The sequence below is a fragment of the Crotalus tigris genome, unplaced genomic scaffold (assembly GCF_016545835.1).
Source record: "Crotalus tigris isolate CLP2741 ecotype Arizona unplaced genomic scaffold, ASM1654583v1 scf7180000017644.4837335, whole genome shotgun sequence".
Lineage (NCBI taxonomy): Eukaryota > Metazoa > Chordata > Lepidosauria > Squamata > Viperidae > Crotalus > Crotalus tigris.
This window is the reverse complement of record NW_024096536.1, coordinates 3,538,664-3,552,505: the sequence shown is the minus strand read 5'-3', so window position 1 is coordinate 3,552,505 and position 13,842 is coordinate 3,538,664. Positions and strand designations below refer to the sequence as shown.

The window sequence follows — 13,842 nt, the reverse complement described above, 5'->3', positions numbered from 1 at the left end:
TTATCAGTTTACAATTACCATAATCAAATTTAACTTTAAATCAACGTTATCAATTCAGGTATCCCTTCCAGATGTATTCTTAATCTCTCTCATCCCTCCTTTTATCACCAATCGTATTTATTTCTTCTTCCACTACACAATATCTTAGTTAAAAAAATAATGTTAAACCTTAATTCATTTCAATTCATTACACAAACTTCAAATTTCATCCAATTGATTATCATACCTTATCACATCTATGTTATTGTACAAAAAATCATCTAACTAATTTAAAATACTCCATTAATTATTAAAACCATCCCAATCTAAAAAATCAACATTTTTTCAATTCTAATACATAATTTTCATCAAAATCTATTATTCCAAAAAGTACATTCTTAATCTATTTGAAATATCTGTTCCAAAAACCACCCTTGTGTGTGTGTGTGTGTGTGTGTGTGTGTGTGTGTGTGTGTGAAATAATAAAATATATGAACACCAGGAAGTTATAAAACTATAAAAAGTTTTAATAGAATAAAACCAAGCTTTCGCTGGTTTCCTTGCTTGTGCCGATACCACAGCTCTTCCTCCCTTCTTCGTTTAACTGTAAGTTGGGGGATATACGAAGAAGGGAGGAAGAGCTGTGGTATTGGCACAAGCAAGGAAAGTGAGGAAATTACAGCTTGCTATACAGAAACTACGATCAAAACGCAGGTGGATTGGCTGGGACCTATGACGAGGTCAAGAAGCCGGGCGCAAAGAGCACCACATTTATAAATAGTTTCTCTCATCGACTGGACGCTACCCTGATGATGCTGGCAGAAGCCAGCGAAAGCTTGGTTTTATTCTATTAAAACTTTTTATAGTTTTATAACTTCCTGGTGTTCGTATATTTTATTATTTAACATGAATTTACCCATATATATATGGGTAATAAATATATATATATATATATATATATATATATATATATATATATATATATATATATATATATATATATATATAAATGTTTTTTCTTGCTTCTAACTCTAAATCATAATCCTTAAAACAATCCATAAATCCAATATTGCCTTTTAATCCATTACACAATTTTAAATTTCTCTTTTCTGTCTAATCCTGGTTTTTTTGCTGTGCCAGGCAGGTTTCCATAAAGACGCTTCCCTTTCAGCCAGTAGATCTATTTTTGTTGCTTCCAGTAGCCTTTGAAAGGATAGAAATCCCATCCTTGGCATTAGACATCTATTTCTCTCCTCCTTGAAGCATCGTTGCTTTGTAGTTTGAAATCTCAGTCTTTGCTTCTTCTGTTCCTCAAAGTTGCAGATGGAAGATTTATAAGATAGAATAAGTTCCTCTTTTATCTCTGCTGATTCCTCTTCTAGTATGTTTTGATTTATACCATGGTCAGATGTAGCCTGGACATCCATTTGAACGTTTGAAGTGAAATTTCTGGATCTTAGTTTTGTAGTAAACTTTTTCATTGTAGCACATATTTCTGCAGTAGCCTTATAGATCTTTTCCAATATAAGTGTACAGTTTAATTACGAATGAGGTTTCTCCATTTTGATAGTGATTAAAAAGAGTCTCTTTTTGTGGAGGCTATATTTGATATAATTTAGGCAATATCCACCCCCACAGTTCCCACAGCTTATCTTTTTTCTTCAAAAGTATTTTGAAGGTCAGGTATTTTGGTTCCATCTTCAAACCAAATAACCTGAAGTTGCAGTATTAAATTTTCGCCACTAGATATCCTCAGTAAATTAAAAAACGTCTTTTCCAGACACCATTTCCTTTTTTTTTTTATCTTTTAAAGTATAATGTGAAAAAGAAATAATCTTCCAGCACAGGATGATAGTACAGTTCTTAGAAAGAGAGGAAATTTTTTTTCTTGTACCTCAAAAAATATAGAAATAAAATATAGTCTTTAAAATTTTGTTCTATTTTTATAGAATGCCTTTCTTCCCAAAGAATGTAGAAGCTGCCTTTTCAAGCCAGGAAAATAATTCCAACAAGGCTCTTTTCAGGTACCAAAAACAAAATAAAATAGAATAGCAAAGAAAAATCTCACCTGGATTCACCACGGGGGTTCTTACAGCTTAGATGTTCTTTGACTTGCGGTTTGAAGCAGCAGGGTGATCGGCCATTTACTGACCGATCTTCTCCATCGGCCCTCAGAAATAGCTCGGACACTGAAGGAGCCGCTGCTCCTCAGAAGCCGAGCAGAGCCTCCTCGACAGAAGTCGCACCCTCCAGGGTGACTTTTGACTCGCATAAGGGTCTACCAGCGGAGGGAAGGCTAGCCGACGAGACGAGTCTCCCCGTGCGATTAGGGACGCCGCGAACCGGAACCGGAAGTCAATACTGTACTAATTAAATGTCAGAATCTGAGGGCATATTAAATAACTTAGTACAAGATTCTGAGGTCTGAAAAGAACATTTCTTTAATTTTTACCAAGAATTTATATTACCAAGAATTTGCACAAGAATGTTTTAAAATAAGTATATTCGTTTTGGTAGAGCCATAATTTTAAATACAGCTGATCTCCCCATTGGTTCACACTCTTGTGACTCTTCATAGTTGTTAACCAAATAGATAACTTTCTTTTTAACAGGCATGACTTCATAATGCCATTTCTATCTCATCTCCAGTCCTCTTAGAGGCAACCAAAAGTTTTCTCTAGTTGCTCCACTGTTAAAGTCTTTCTCATCTTCTCCCAACTTCCTGTTGACCACTTGGGGCTTCTGTGATCATTCCCTGTCTTCTCCAATTGCAGGAACTGCGCTCCGGCTATTTTGGCTTTGGCTGCAAGCAACTCCATGTTTGGCTTTCACTAGAAAGCGCTAGTTAGGCAATGCAATCTTTTCAAAGAAGAAAATATCTGTTTAACAGTCCCATAAAAGAAAAAACCTGAGAAGGTTACTGGCAGTTTAGTTAATTTAGCTTGAGAGTGAGTAACTTTCTGCAGCATTTTATTGCTGCTTGGGTAGCAAATAAGTGCATTAGAAATTTTCAGTTGCTTTAAAATATAACGCACACATGCACACGCACATACACAGGCACCCTGTCAAGATAGTTTAGTATATAAGAACGTCAGTCTAGGATGACTTGGCATTCCTCTGTCAAAAATTAAAAATATATTCCTTGTAATTATGTTCAGAGAGATTAGCATGCTGACCACCTGGACATTCTTCACTTATCAGTTAACCTCTTAACCAACTGTGAAAGCTGTGAAAGACTGAAAAGGTTCTTGCCTTAGGAACCCAGGAAATAATTTGATTATAAAGTGAAAATAATAGTTGAGGGTTCTATTACTTTTTCTAGATATTTTTCAATATGTTACACTCCGGGAGCATCCTGCTTTCTGTTTAAATTGGTTGCCACATGATTAACAATCCACAGGACAGTAAGATGCAGGAGAGAGTTCTGTCAGTTGCCTGCAAGCTCAATCCTGTTCTATTAGACTGATAACTCAGATTGCACCTTTCAGATCAGCATTCCCCTGAAAAAACAACCATCACATCTTAGGTGACAGATGTAGGGATGAGAAAGAAGAATTTTGTCAGCTTGCTCTCATGCCACTTTGCGCCATTCCTTGCCCCACCACTGTCAGGCAGATGATTTTTGAACAAAGGAACTAACTTCAGTCTGTTGAAGGCCTAGCATTCGTGTGCCAAAACCTCAATTGCATGTTGATTTACACATTTCACTGAAAATTAAACGTTTGGTTTCAATCTTGCACATGTATACTCAGGGTCCCCCAACTGTGCCATACATTATGGAGAACAATTGGTGGTGTTTTTTCCAGCTGGAGAAAGAAAGCTAGAGAAGGCATTAATCCTATATTAAATCTTTAAGAACTACGACTCATGGGCATTGTGACTGAAGCACATTAACACTTGGCTGTAGGAGGCAGCATAACTTGTATCACTACCTTTTTGCAGTCTTAAATGGAAGAATGAATGTAAACTTCTGGCTCTTGTACTGCTTTTTACTCTGTTAAATAATATGAATTATGGACCAATTCAGAAGTTGGGGGGGAAAAACATCCATGAGAAAGAGGAAAAACTGAGTATAGTCAGTTTCTCTCAATCCAATCCATCTCACAGGGTTGTTATGGGGAAAATAGCTGGAATATTAGGTATGTTCACCACTTCAATTACATATAAAAAGGTGGGATTAATAATATATGTAGAGTACACACATCAGATGTCAAAAACTTGGACAGAAGATAGACTATACCATGCTTAAGAAAGTGTTGGTGCTACCAGGTAAATGTTCAAATGCAAAAAATATATGAGGACATTTCTAAAATGCATTTATAAATGAAACAAAGGAACATTATTACAATTCTTCGTCGAACGTCTATTCCTACTTATATGCAAATCAGTACCTGAACAAAATTGACAAGGTAATATTCTGCTCTAATATCCACTGTGAAAGCAGAAGATGCAGGCGATTTGTTAGAAAGCTTTTGAATCCAGTTCCATATGGGTCTTAGGGTGTACTGTGCATCACGTAAATATCTATGATTTGACTTCCTGGGTGTAAAGCGTTACTAACCATGAATATATAACGTAATCGGAAGGGGTGAGACGAATCTACAAAGGATTGTGATGTTAACTAGATGATTGGAAGAAGTTGGCTTGTGTTAGCCCCAGTGGCCTAATGGATAAGGCATTGGCCTCCTAAGCCAGGGATTGTGGGTTCGAGTCCCATCTGGGGTGGTTGTATTTTTTATTCATGTTCTTTTTTTCCCCCTAATAAGTTGCTGATCCACACCAAAATCTTGCTTCAGAATGCAAAAATACAGTGAAAATCATAGTGGCGCCCGTAGCTAATGCTGGGGCTCACTAAAAGCAATGCTCTGTGAAAAGTTCCTTTTATATACGATACCCTATAATTGAGCGGAAAAATATATTTGGAGCACTACATATAATTAGCTCGGTATCAAATGTATTGCGTTGGTCATAAGGCAATATTCTCCCTATTACAGAATGTGTATCAACATAGTAGTATATATTAATCGTTTACTGAAATCTCGCTTTTAGGCATGCTAGGAACGACTTACACATCGGCCCCCCGTAATGCATCGAAAATACGACTTCGAGAGTAGCGGGTCGCGGAAACCTCCTCTAATGGGCCGATACGAACCCTTTCAAGGGCCAAATAAAGCACAGAATTACTTTGAAAGAAAAGGCTCAAAGCTTCCCTTGCCTTCCTGCTCTTTTCAAACGGGTCTGAAATTCATCGATATATTCGATTTAACGCTTTCCGTTGTATCATTATTCCTGACTAATGGATGAGATTAAGCTCTAATAGCTGAAATGATAGCAACTACGTTACAATATACCAGAAACAGAAGATTGGGTATCTATCACATTTGAGATGCTCGCGTCCCGCTCAAATATTGCGCTTCTATAAAGCTGAAGATGAAAATAACACGACCTGGAAAGACCCGGTTGGTCTTGTAAGTTTACGCTGCGTGCTATTGAAAAGTGCCAGATCTTTTCTTTTTGATTGGGCTCTCTGATTGGCTGGATATCGCATTCCAATAGCGGAAGCAAAATGGCGTCTCTCGGGTCGCCGCTGCGCACTTTCCGCGGTTTACTGAGAGAGCTCCGTTATTCTCTAGGAGGGAGCGATGTCTGTTACAGAAACAAGGCAGCGTATCGTTACTTGAAGGAAGCTTTCCGCTGCCATCGGGTATGTATATTCCGCTGCTAATACTCGAAATCTGTCCGACCTTTGCGTTAATAACAACTTGCTTCTTTTGCCTTCAAATATGGCGTTTTTCTCTGGGCTTTAGAAGTTCTGAATTAGGGTCACCAGAGCTTCGCTAGTCCCTAATAGTAGGCACCTGGATTTTTATGCAACTATTAACTAAAATGTAATTTTGCACTGATTCATGATACTGTTAAAGCTAAATTATTAAAGCGTACGATAGCAAGTTTCTTGTGAAGAAGTTTCAAGGCATTTCATAGATCCTCTTTTGCTCCCCCACCCCATTGTGTTCGATGTCAATTTCAAGATATTAAACACATTGCATTGTTTGGACATAATGCAATACAGCGGGGTCTCCAAATTTGGTAATTTTAAGACTTGTGGACTTCAGCTCCCAGAATTCTTCAGCCAGCCTGAAAACTGCCAGGTTTGGAAATAAATACCTGCAGTGCAGAATGGCAGCTGAGAGCCATAGCAAGTGGAATGAGGACTGTTGCAGGCAGACAGAGGAGTTGCAGTTGTGGAGTTCTAACGTGGAACGTTACACCTGCGTGGGGTGGAAGAAGCTATAGCTTAGTTCAGACAATTTGGAAGAATTTTTTTTTTAAACTTCCATCTTGGTCACATGAAATTGTAATGCAAAGCACATGGAGAAAGTAAGGTAAGATTGTGTTATTCCTTAGGATAGGATTATATTAAAAATGGAATAAAAATGTAAGTGAACATTTTCTTAGGTTTTAATTTTCTGTATTTCATATATGCTATCATTGTGCTGCTCTATAATAAATTCTGGCAGCTTTATTGGACACACACATATTGGCTTGTTATTGTAAGCTAAAAATATATTTATCTGAATTGAAAATTAGATTTAAACAATACCGTTTCTTATGCATGTCTTTTCTCTGACTCCAGGTAACAAGTGAAAAACTCTGCAAAGCCCAGCATGACTTACATTTTCAGGCTGCTACTTATCTCTGTCTTCTGCGTAGTATCCGGGAACACTTAGTACTACATAAGGAATATCATGGTAAAGGAGAACGATCACCAGACCAAGTGGCAGGACTTGTAGGATTTAAACTACCACAACAACCTGGAGGAAAGGGATGGGAACCATAAATGTGGTTTAACTATTTCATAAGAATTTTTGAGCTGTATTTTTTTCAAAATGGTCTGTTTAAATAAAAATGTATGTCATACAGAATTTCTAGCCTGATATTGTCTTTAGGTTTCCTGTACACTACAATATATAGCAGCTAGCACTTGTTCTGAACTCTTAGATGCCTTTAATAATATAATTTTCCAGGATTGTGACACTATCACTCATTCAGTAATGGTTCAAAGTTTCAACCTGTCCACTAAGTTCAATCATCAGAATGCTCCACAATCATCTGATAGCAATTTAGACACTCAGTACCTGGCTCACAATTACAATATTGCAGCATTCCAAAGTCACCAATTGCAATTTGGTGATTTGCTGGTTTCCAACAAGCAAAGTCTATAGGGAAGCCAATGATTCATTTAACAATGACAATTAGTGTTGGAATTGCTGTTGCTAAACTACATGATCACATGACATTGCACTTTACAACCACATTGCTTAGCAATAACAATTCCAGTCCCAATTGCTGTTATTAACTGAGGTCTATATCTTAATAAGTGCAGTATTTTAACAACAAAAATCTTAGCATGAAACAAAGATCAGAGAACCCTGGTTCTATTTTCACCTGAGATAACACTACAGAGTTCTCTGATCACATCTGACTTGCCACATTATTGTCACCACAGCTGTATCACCATCTGATATATTATTGACAAAATCATCTACAGTGCCTTGGCAGATAAAGTATATACCACTTGTCCTGCAAAACTCAGCTTAAACCACCTAACTTACATTATCCATGGAGTCTGAATAATTAATGGTTATGTATAACGAAAAGTGCATTATGATTATCTTTCTTAAGAGAATTATCAAAGTCAATTTCATTATGTAATACCTAACTTAGAATTCAAAAGATTTTCTGCAAACTATTTTTATCACATTAATCAATGTAACTCTATGCAGTACAGGAAAATTTCAAGTACGGTATTTAATTTTTCTGTGGAAGAAGACTAAAATTGCTCCTGCAATGATAGGCAAATTGGAACCTACTGAATACATTCTTTCCAGCTCATTTTATAGAGGCACTAAATAAACTGTCACTAGTTGGATCATCACTTAAGAGCTATTTTTTTACCAGACTCCTCAATGCCTTCAACAATAGCAGAGCTTCTAACATACTACCTTCACTGGAAAGTGCTTAAGAATTCAGGGAGATATTCAAAGATATATCTGCCTTGAAAATAGCCCATGTTAAACTGTATAGCGCAGTCAAACACCATGGACTGACCACAGAAAATGTTTTATGACAGTCAGAACATTTTATAAAATTTGCCAAATTTCAGTTCCACGGGAGTTATTGATTTCAGATATTGGATGCATTCTGTAAATTAGTCCAGTTGAGGTGCTATACTTTGGTTCAAAAATTGTTGCACTGTGATGAACTGTTTTTCACAGTTAAAGGGCACAGGGTGTTAGCATATAGACTAGACAACTCATGACTCCTTGAATCATCTATTTCAGTGATATTTCTTTACCAGATTCCTTAATGCCTTCAACAATGATAGCTTCTAATGTGTTGCCTTTACTGGAAAAGTTAATATACATTTAGACATGCATCTGTCTTGAAAAAAATGCATATTGAACTGTATAGCACATTCAAACATCAGCACTAGAAATGTTTTATGACATATTATGTCATAAACTTTTATGATATTTTTTTCATGAAATGTTGTATAAAATCTGCAAAATCTTAGTTCCACAGGAGTCATGGGTCCTGGATTTTGGACATATTTGGAAGTTAGCCCATTTGAGGTACCTTGGTTCAAAATGTTTTGTTCTTTTTTAAAAAATATATTTTTTACAATAACAATCTTTAGTGCTTAGTGAACAATGTGTTGTCTGGGTTCATATATTTAAAAAGAATAATAATTAATTTCTATAATTGATCAATATGTTAGTTGATAATATATTTCCTTGATCCTCTCTTCTCCATTTGTCTACATTAAACAAATATAATTCTTAATACTTTCAATAGATACAGACTTGGGTATATACATTTTTCTAGTATTTGTACATATAACAATAACATCAACATATAACATCTTTTCTAATCAGCTTATGTTTCAATTGTATTTATAGAAGTCGTCTTATTAAGTCATTATATATCCTGTTTTCAAGATTCTTATTTAAGCTTAATTTCCCCTCAGTATTGAAACCACTCTTATCAGTATAATTTTCTCAAAATTCAGTACCTTTGAATATCCAAACTTTTCATTCAAATACACCATCTCAGTATTTTTACATTTCATTCATATATTATAAAAGTATTATACTACTTATATATCTTATCCTTCTTACTATAGGGCCCCTTTATGTCCAAACTTTGTCTATTCTTTTAACCATGTCCAAACAAGTATTTAATCATATAGTACATCATCTAGCAATCTTACTATAGGGACTTTTTATAGCCAAACTTTATATTTTTTAACTGTATTCAAACAAGTGTTTAGTCATATAGTATTCCATCTGGTAAGTTGAATCACATCTCTTAAATCTAATTTTAATCTTCTTCTTTTGCCAGGTTGCTTTCCAAATCAGTAGGTTTAGCTTGTCAGGTTGTATTTTTATACATATTGTTGGAGATAAAAAAGACAAGAATATTCGTTTTTTTTCTCCCACGCTTTAATAATTCTCCTGACAGCTCTTTAATCCATTTTATTAAATCTTCTTTTTTGTCTTCAAGTTTGTTTTGAAGTCCTGGAAGGTAAAACATCTTTTTTATTTCCTTTGTTGTAGCAAAATTTTGTGGATTTCCTTTTGTTTATATTAAGTTGTAATTCTCTTCATTTGTAGCTTCCATATTTAAATCATTTTTCTCTGATTTGTATACTATTGTCTGATTTATTTGTTCATTTTTACCATCATTTTTTTAGTGTTGTTTAATTGAGTTTAGGTTAGAGATATGTTCATTTATGTTATCAAAGTTGTTTTTAATCTCGTCATGATTTAAGACAATTGTCATTTGAATCTGTCGCAGCATTGCATATATTTTCTCCTGGAATGTATTTGCATTGTCTTGAGTCATTGTTCCTGCAGATCTCTGATGTTCCACATTGGGGTCTTCAGCAGGAGGTGTTAGGTGTGGTTTTCTATCACTTTTATATAAATATACAACATCCATTTTGTCTCCCTCCTCTAAGTAGTTTTTCACCGGTACCATAGTATCTTTAATTAGTTTTATCAAACCAGCCCATCTTAAAATCCAAACAACCAAATCTTGTGTAGTTCTTATATTTATATATGGTTTTTATAATCCAGTATGTTTTCAATTACCAAAGCACCACTGAAAACAGTATTTTGTAACAGTTCTTCTTTTCAGGGGTCTTATAATTATCAGCCAGCCAAGATTTCAGTCCAAAGTTAACCACCTGAAAGCTTTCCAGTAACTGCCCCTTTAGAAGATTAACCAAATGCCAAGGTTTTTCTTTCTCTGCAAACAGTTCTTAAACTTAAAAATGCAGCTCAATGTGTTTATTTATCCAGACTGTAGTATTTTTAACCTCATTTCAATATATTTTTGTTTCCCATAAGAGTTTAATTTGCCGCTTCCATCTATGGGAGGATGGGGGTGTAGTCCCCCCCTTCTCACTTTGAGAGGATTTTTGCTTCTTGGGAATCTTTTCCAGGAAATCAGATACAAAAAAAGAGAGAGATCGAATTCCTCACCCAGTTTCAAGCATGTTGTTCACTGTTTTTCTGGTTATTGCGTTTGGATTTCAGATGCAAGACTTGGGCTGGTCATCGAGGTGTGGCCAGCCTTTCTCCTATTGGGTTACAGGGCTTCCCATGGATCGAGCAGGATGACCGCCATCATTCCATGATCATCAGGGTGCCCCTCTTTCTTTGTCGCCTCTCCAGGGCAACTTTAGACCCATTTAGAGTCCCCTGCAGGGCGAAACTAGCTGTGGGGTGCGGAGCACCACAATCCCTCAGCTGTGCGCCACAGCGCAAAACTGGAAGTCCTCCAAAACAGAGGTCCCCAACATTTTGGGCACCAGGGACCGGTTTCATGGAGAGAGGTTTTTCCGCGGACTGGAGGGAGCGTGGTTTTGTGTGTTGCCTGCATCCCATGGATGAGCCTTTGCTTGTTTGTGCGGACTGGTGGGGACCCCTGCTCCAAAAGGTTTTAGTAATATATAGATTTGCAATACTGTACCTTTAATTTCTCATGTTTTAAGGCTGCCTGAACAAACCAGATTTGCATCTATTACTTTCACATCAATCTCCCTATAATATAATCTTGGTAATTTTTACATATCACCATGCAAAAACTACCAGGTATTGACTGCTAGCTAAAATCAATCATATTTTAACATAACACCTTCCTATAACTGTTGTTCTTATGCCTTCTGTTACCCAGTTTATAGCCAGTTCATTTTTCTCACTTTGAGGATAGCTCAATAGAGTTTTTGATTTTATTTATAATTACTCATCTTTCAACTTTGCAGTCACTATCCATTTAATATTGAGACATGGTCTGATTTTTTTTTCACAATTGTAAATCGCAGTTTGTTTTTATTTCGTGCTGTCCAAATATCAAAATACAGAATTGATTACAATTGGATAAAATTGCAAAGAAAAAAAATCCAACTCTTTTCAGAAAGTCTAATACATTACTTACTTCTTTATTAATGTAGATAAATTGTAATTATGGTGTGACTTTAAATAATTCAGTATTCAATGTAATGCCTATTGTAAATTGATATCAGTTCATGTTTAAAACAACCCAAAATTCAGTTAATGTGAAACTAAGCACATGAGTAATTGAGGCTAGTGCAGGCACAGTTGCATTTAGGTTTTTAGATACTGGTAATTCTTACGTATGCAAAATGAAGAAAAGGATGATTTAATCAGAGGAAAATAGTACTGTAGGAGTAAAGTACACTGGCATAGAAATAATAATAATAATAGTAGTAATAATAATAATAATAATAATAATAATAATAATAAATAATGATAAAAGGGGCAACACTAGACAACTATAGGCCAATTACCTGTTTACCAACAACTTTCAAATTACTAACTGGTGTGGTAGCTGATGCAGTACAACAGCATCTAGTTGAAAACAATCTCTTTCCACCTGAGCAGAAAGGAAACCGCCCCAATAGCAGAGGAACAAAAGATCAACTCCTAAGAGACAAAATGATCTTGGAAAACTGCAAGAGAAGGAAGACCAACCTGAATGTTGCATGGATTGACTACAAAAAGGCATTTGACTCTCTGCCACATGATTGGATAATAAAGTGCCTAGAAATAACAGGAGTCAATAGAAACATCAGAAAATTTGTGCAAAGATCGATGGCACAATGGAAGACACAGTTGCAGATCAATGGTGAGAAGCTGGGAGAGGTTAATATCAAGAGATGAATATTTCAAGGAGATTCATTATCACCATTACTATTTGTTATTGCATTGTTTCCTCTGTCAACAATACTGAATAACTCAGGACATGGCTATCAAACATCAAAAACATCTGCCAGACTATCCCATCTCCTTTACATGGATGATCTGAAGCTGTATGGAAAAACATCAGCTGAAATAGAATCGCTGCTCAACACTGTCCGTATATATAGCCAAGATATTGTAATGGAGTTTGGCTTGGACAAATGTGCCACACTTACTATCAAACAAGGAAAAATAGTGAAAACTGAAAGAATCAAGATGCCCCACGAAAATAACATTAAGAGCCTGGATGAGGAAGATTACTACAAATACTTGGGTATCCTTCAAGCTGACAACATCAAGCACACTGAAGTCAAGAAAAAGATTAGAGGTGAATACATCAAGAGAGTGAAGAAGATCTTAAAATCCAAACTCAATGGAGGAAATACCATAAAGGCAATCAACACCTGGGCAATCCCAGTCATTAGGTACACAGCTGGGATAGTGGACTGGACTCAAGCAGAACTAAAAGCAATGGATAGGCAGACCAGAAAAATAATGACAATGAATCACACCCTTCATCCACGCAGTGACATTGATAGACTTTATCTACCAAGGCAAATAGGTGGGCGTGGAATGCTACAAGTACATCAGATGGTTGAAGAAGAAAAATGGCTTTGGAAGAATATCTGAAGAACAATGATGAAGATGCACTGAAATTAGTATATCAGGAAGGCTTACTAACTACTTGAGAGACCAAAGTGGCCTACAAGAAAGACCAAATGAAGAACAGAATAGAGGCATGGGAAGACAAAGCACTACATGGCCAATACGTGAAAAAAATAGCTGGGAAAGCAGATAATAACAAGACCTGGCAATGGCTAAGAGCAGGAAAATTGAAGAAAGAGACCGGGGGACTAATTCTGGCTGCACAAGACCAAGCCTTAAGGACAAATGCATACAAAGTCAAAATTGAGAAGACAGCAACAGACAGTAAGTGCCGCCTATGCAAAGAAGCTGAAGAAACAGCGGACCACTTGGTAAGCTGTTGCAAGAAGATTGCACAAACTGATTACAAGCAGCGGCATGACAAAGTAACAACAATGGTGCATTGGAAGATCTGCAAAAAATATCATTTGCCTGTAAGCAAAAACTGGTGGGATCATAAAATAGAGAAAGTCATAGAAAATGATAAAATTAAACTGCTTTGGGACTTCAGAATTCAAACAGACAAGCACCTGCAACATAACACCCCAGACATAACAATTGTCGTAAGAAAGACAAAAAAGTCTGGATAGTGGACGTGACAGTGCCTGGAGATAGCAGAATAGACGAGAAAGAACTGGAGAAGATAATAAAATACAAAGACCTACAAATAGAAATAGAAAGACTGTGGCAAAAGCAAACAAGGGTAGTACCAATAGTCATAGACTCCTTGGGTGCAATCCCAAAACAACTGGAGCACCATCTGAACACCATTGGCATTGACAAATTCACTATTAGTCAATTGCAAAAGGCGGCCTTACTAGGAACTGCTTCCATCCTGCGACGATATCTGTAATACCATCAAACATCCACATCTACCTATCCCAGGTCCTGG

The 13,842-nt window shown here is 36.3% G+C and overlaps 1 protein-coding gene and 1 non-coding gene across 2 annotated transcripts; both read left to right on the top strand.

The window, feature by feature from the left end:
- The first annotated feature begins 4,631 nt into the window (after positions 1-4,631).
- On the top strand, positions 4,632-4,704 carry TRNAR-CCU. The gene has a single exon. It is a non-coding gene; the product is annotated as a tRNA-Arg (tRNA).
- An 810-nt stretch (positions 4,705-5,514) lies between these two features.
- Positions 5,515-6,902, top strand: FMC1 (formation of mitochondrial complex V assembly factor 1 homolog). Its single transcript, XM_039335626.1, has 2 exons — positions 5,515-5,683; positions 6,614-6,902. The coding sequence occupies exons 1-2, from the start codon at positions 5,546-5,548 to the stop codon at positions 6,815-6,817; spliced, it is 342 nt and encodes a 113-aa protein (XP_039191560.1). The 5' UTR covers positions 5,515-5,545; the 3' UTR covers positions 6,818-6,902.
- Positions 6,903-13,842: the final 6,940 nt, after the last annotated feature.

What these genes read in the sequence shown, in the direction of transcription:
- FMC1 (XM_039335626.1), top strand. Translation starts at nt 5,546, where the DNA reads ATGGCGTCTCTCGGGTCGCCGCTGCGCACTTTCCGCGGTTTACTGAGA. An exon ending in AAGCTTTCCGCTGCCATCGG is followed by an intron (nt 5,684 to 6,613) that starts GTATGTATATTC and finishes CTCTGACTCCAG; the next exon opens with GTAACAAGTGAAAAACTCTG.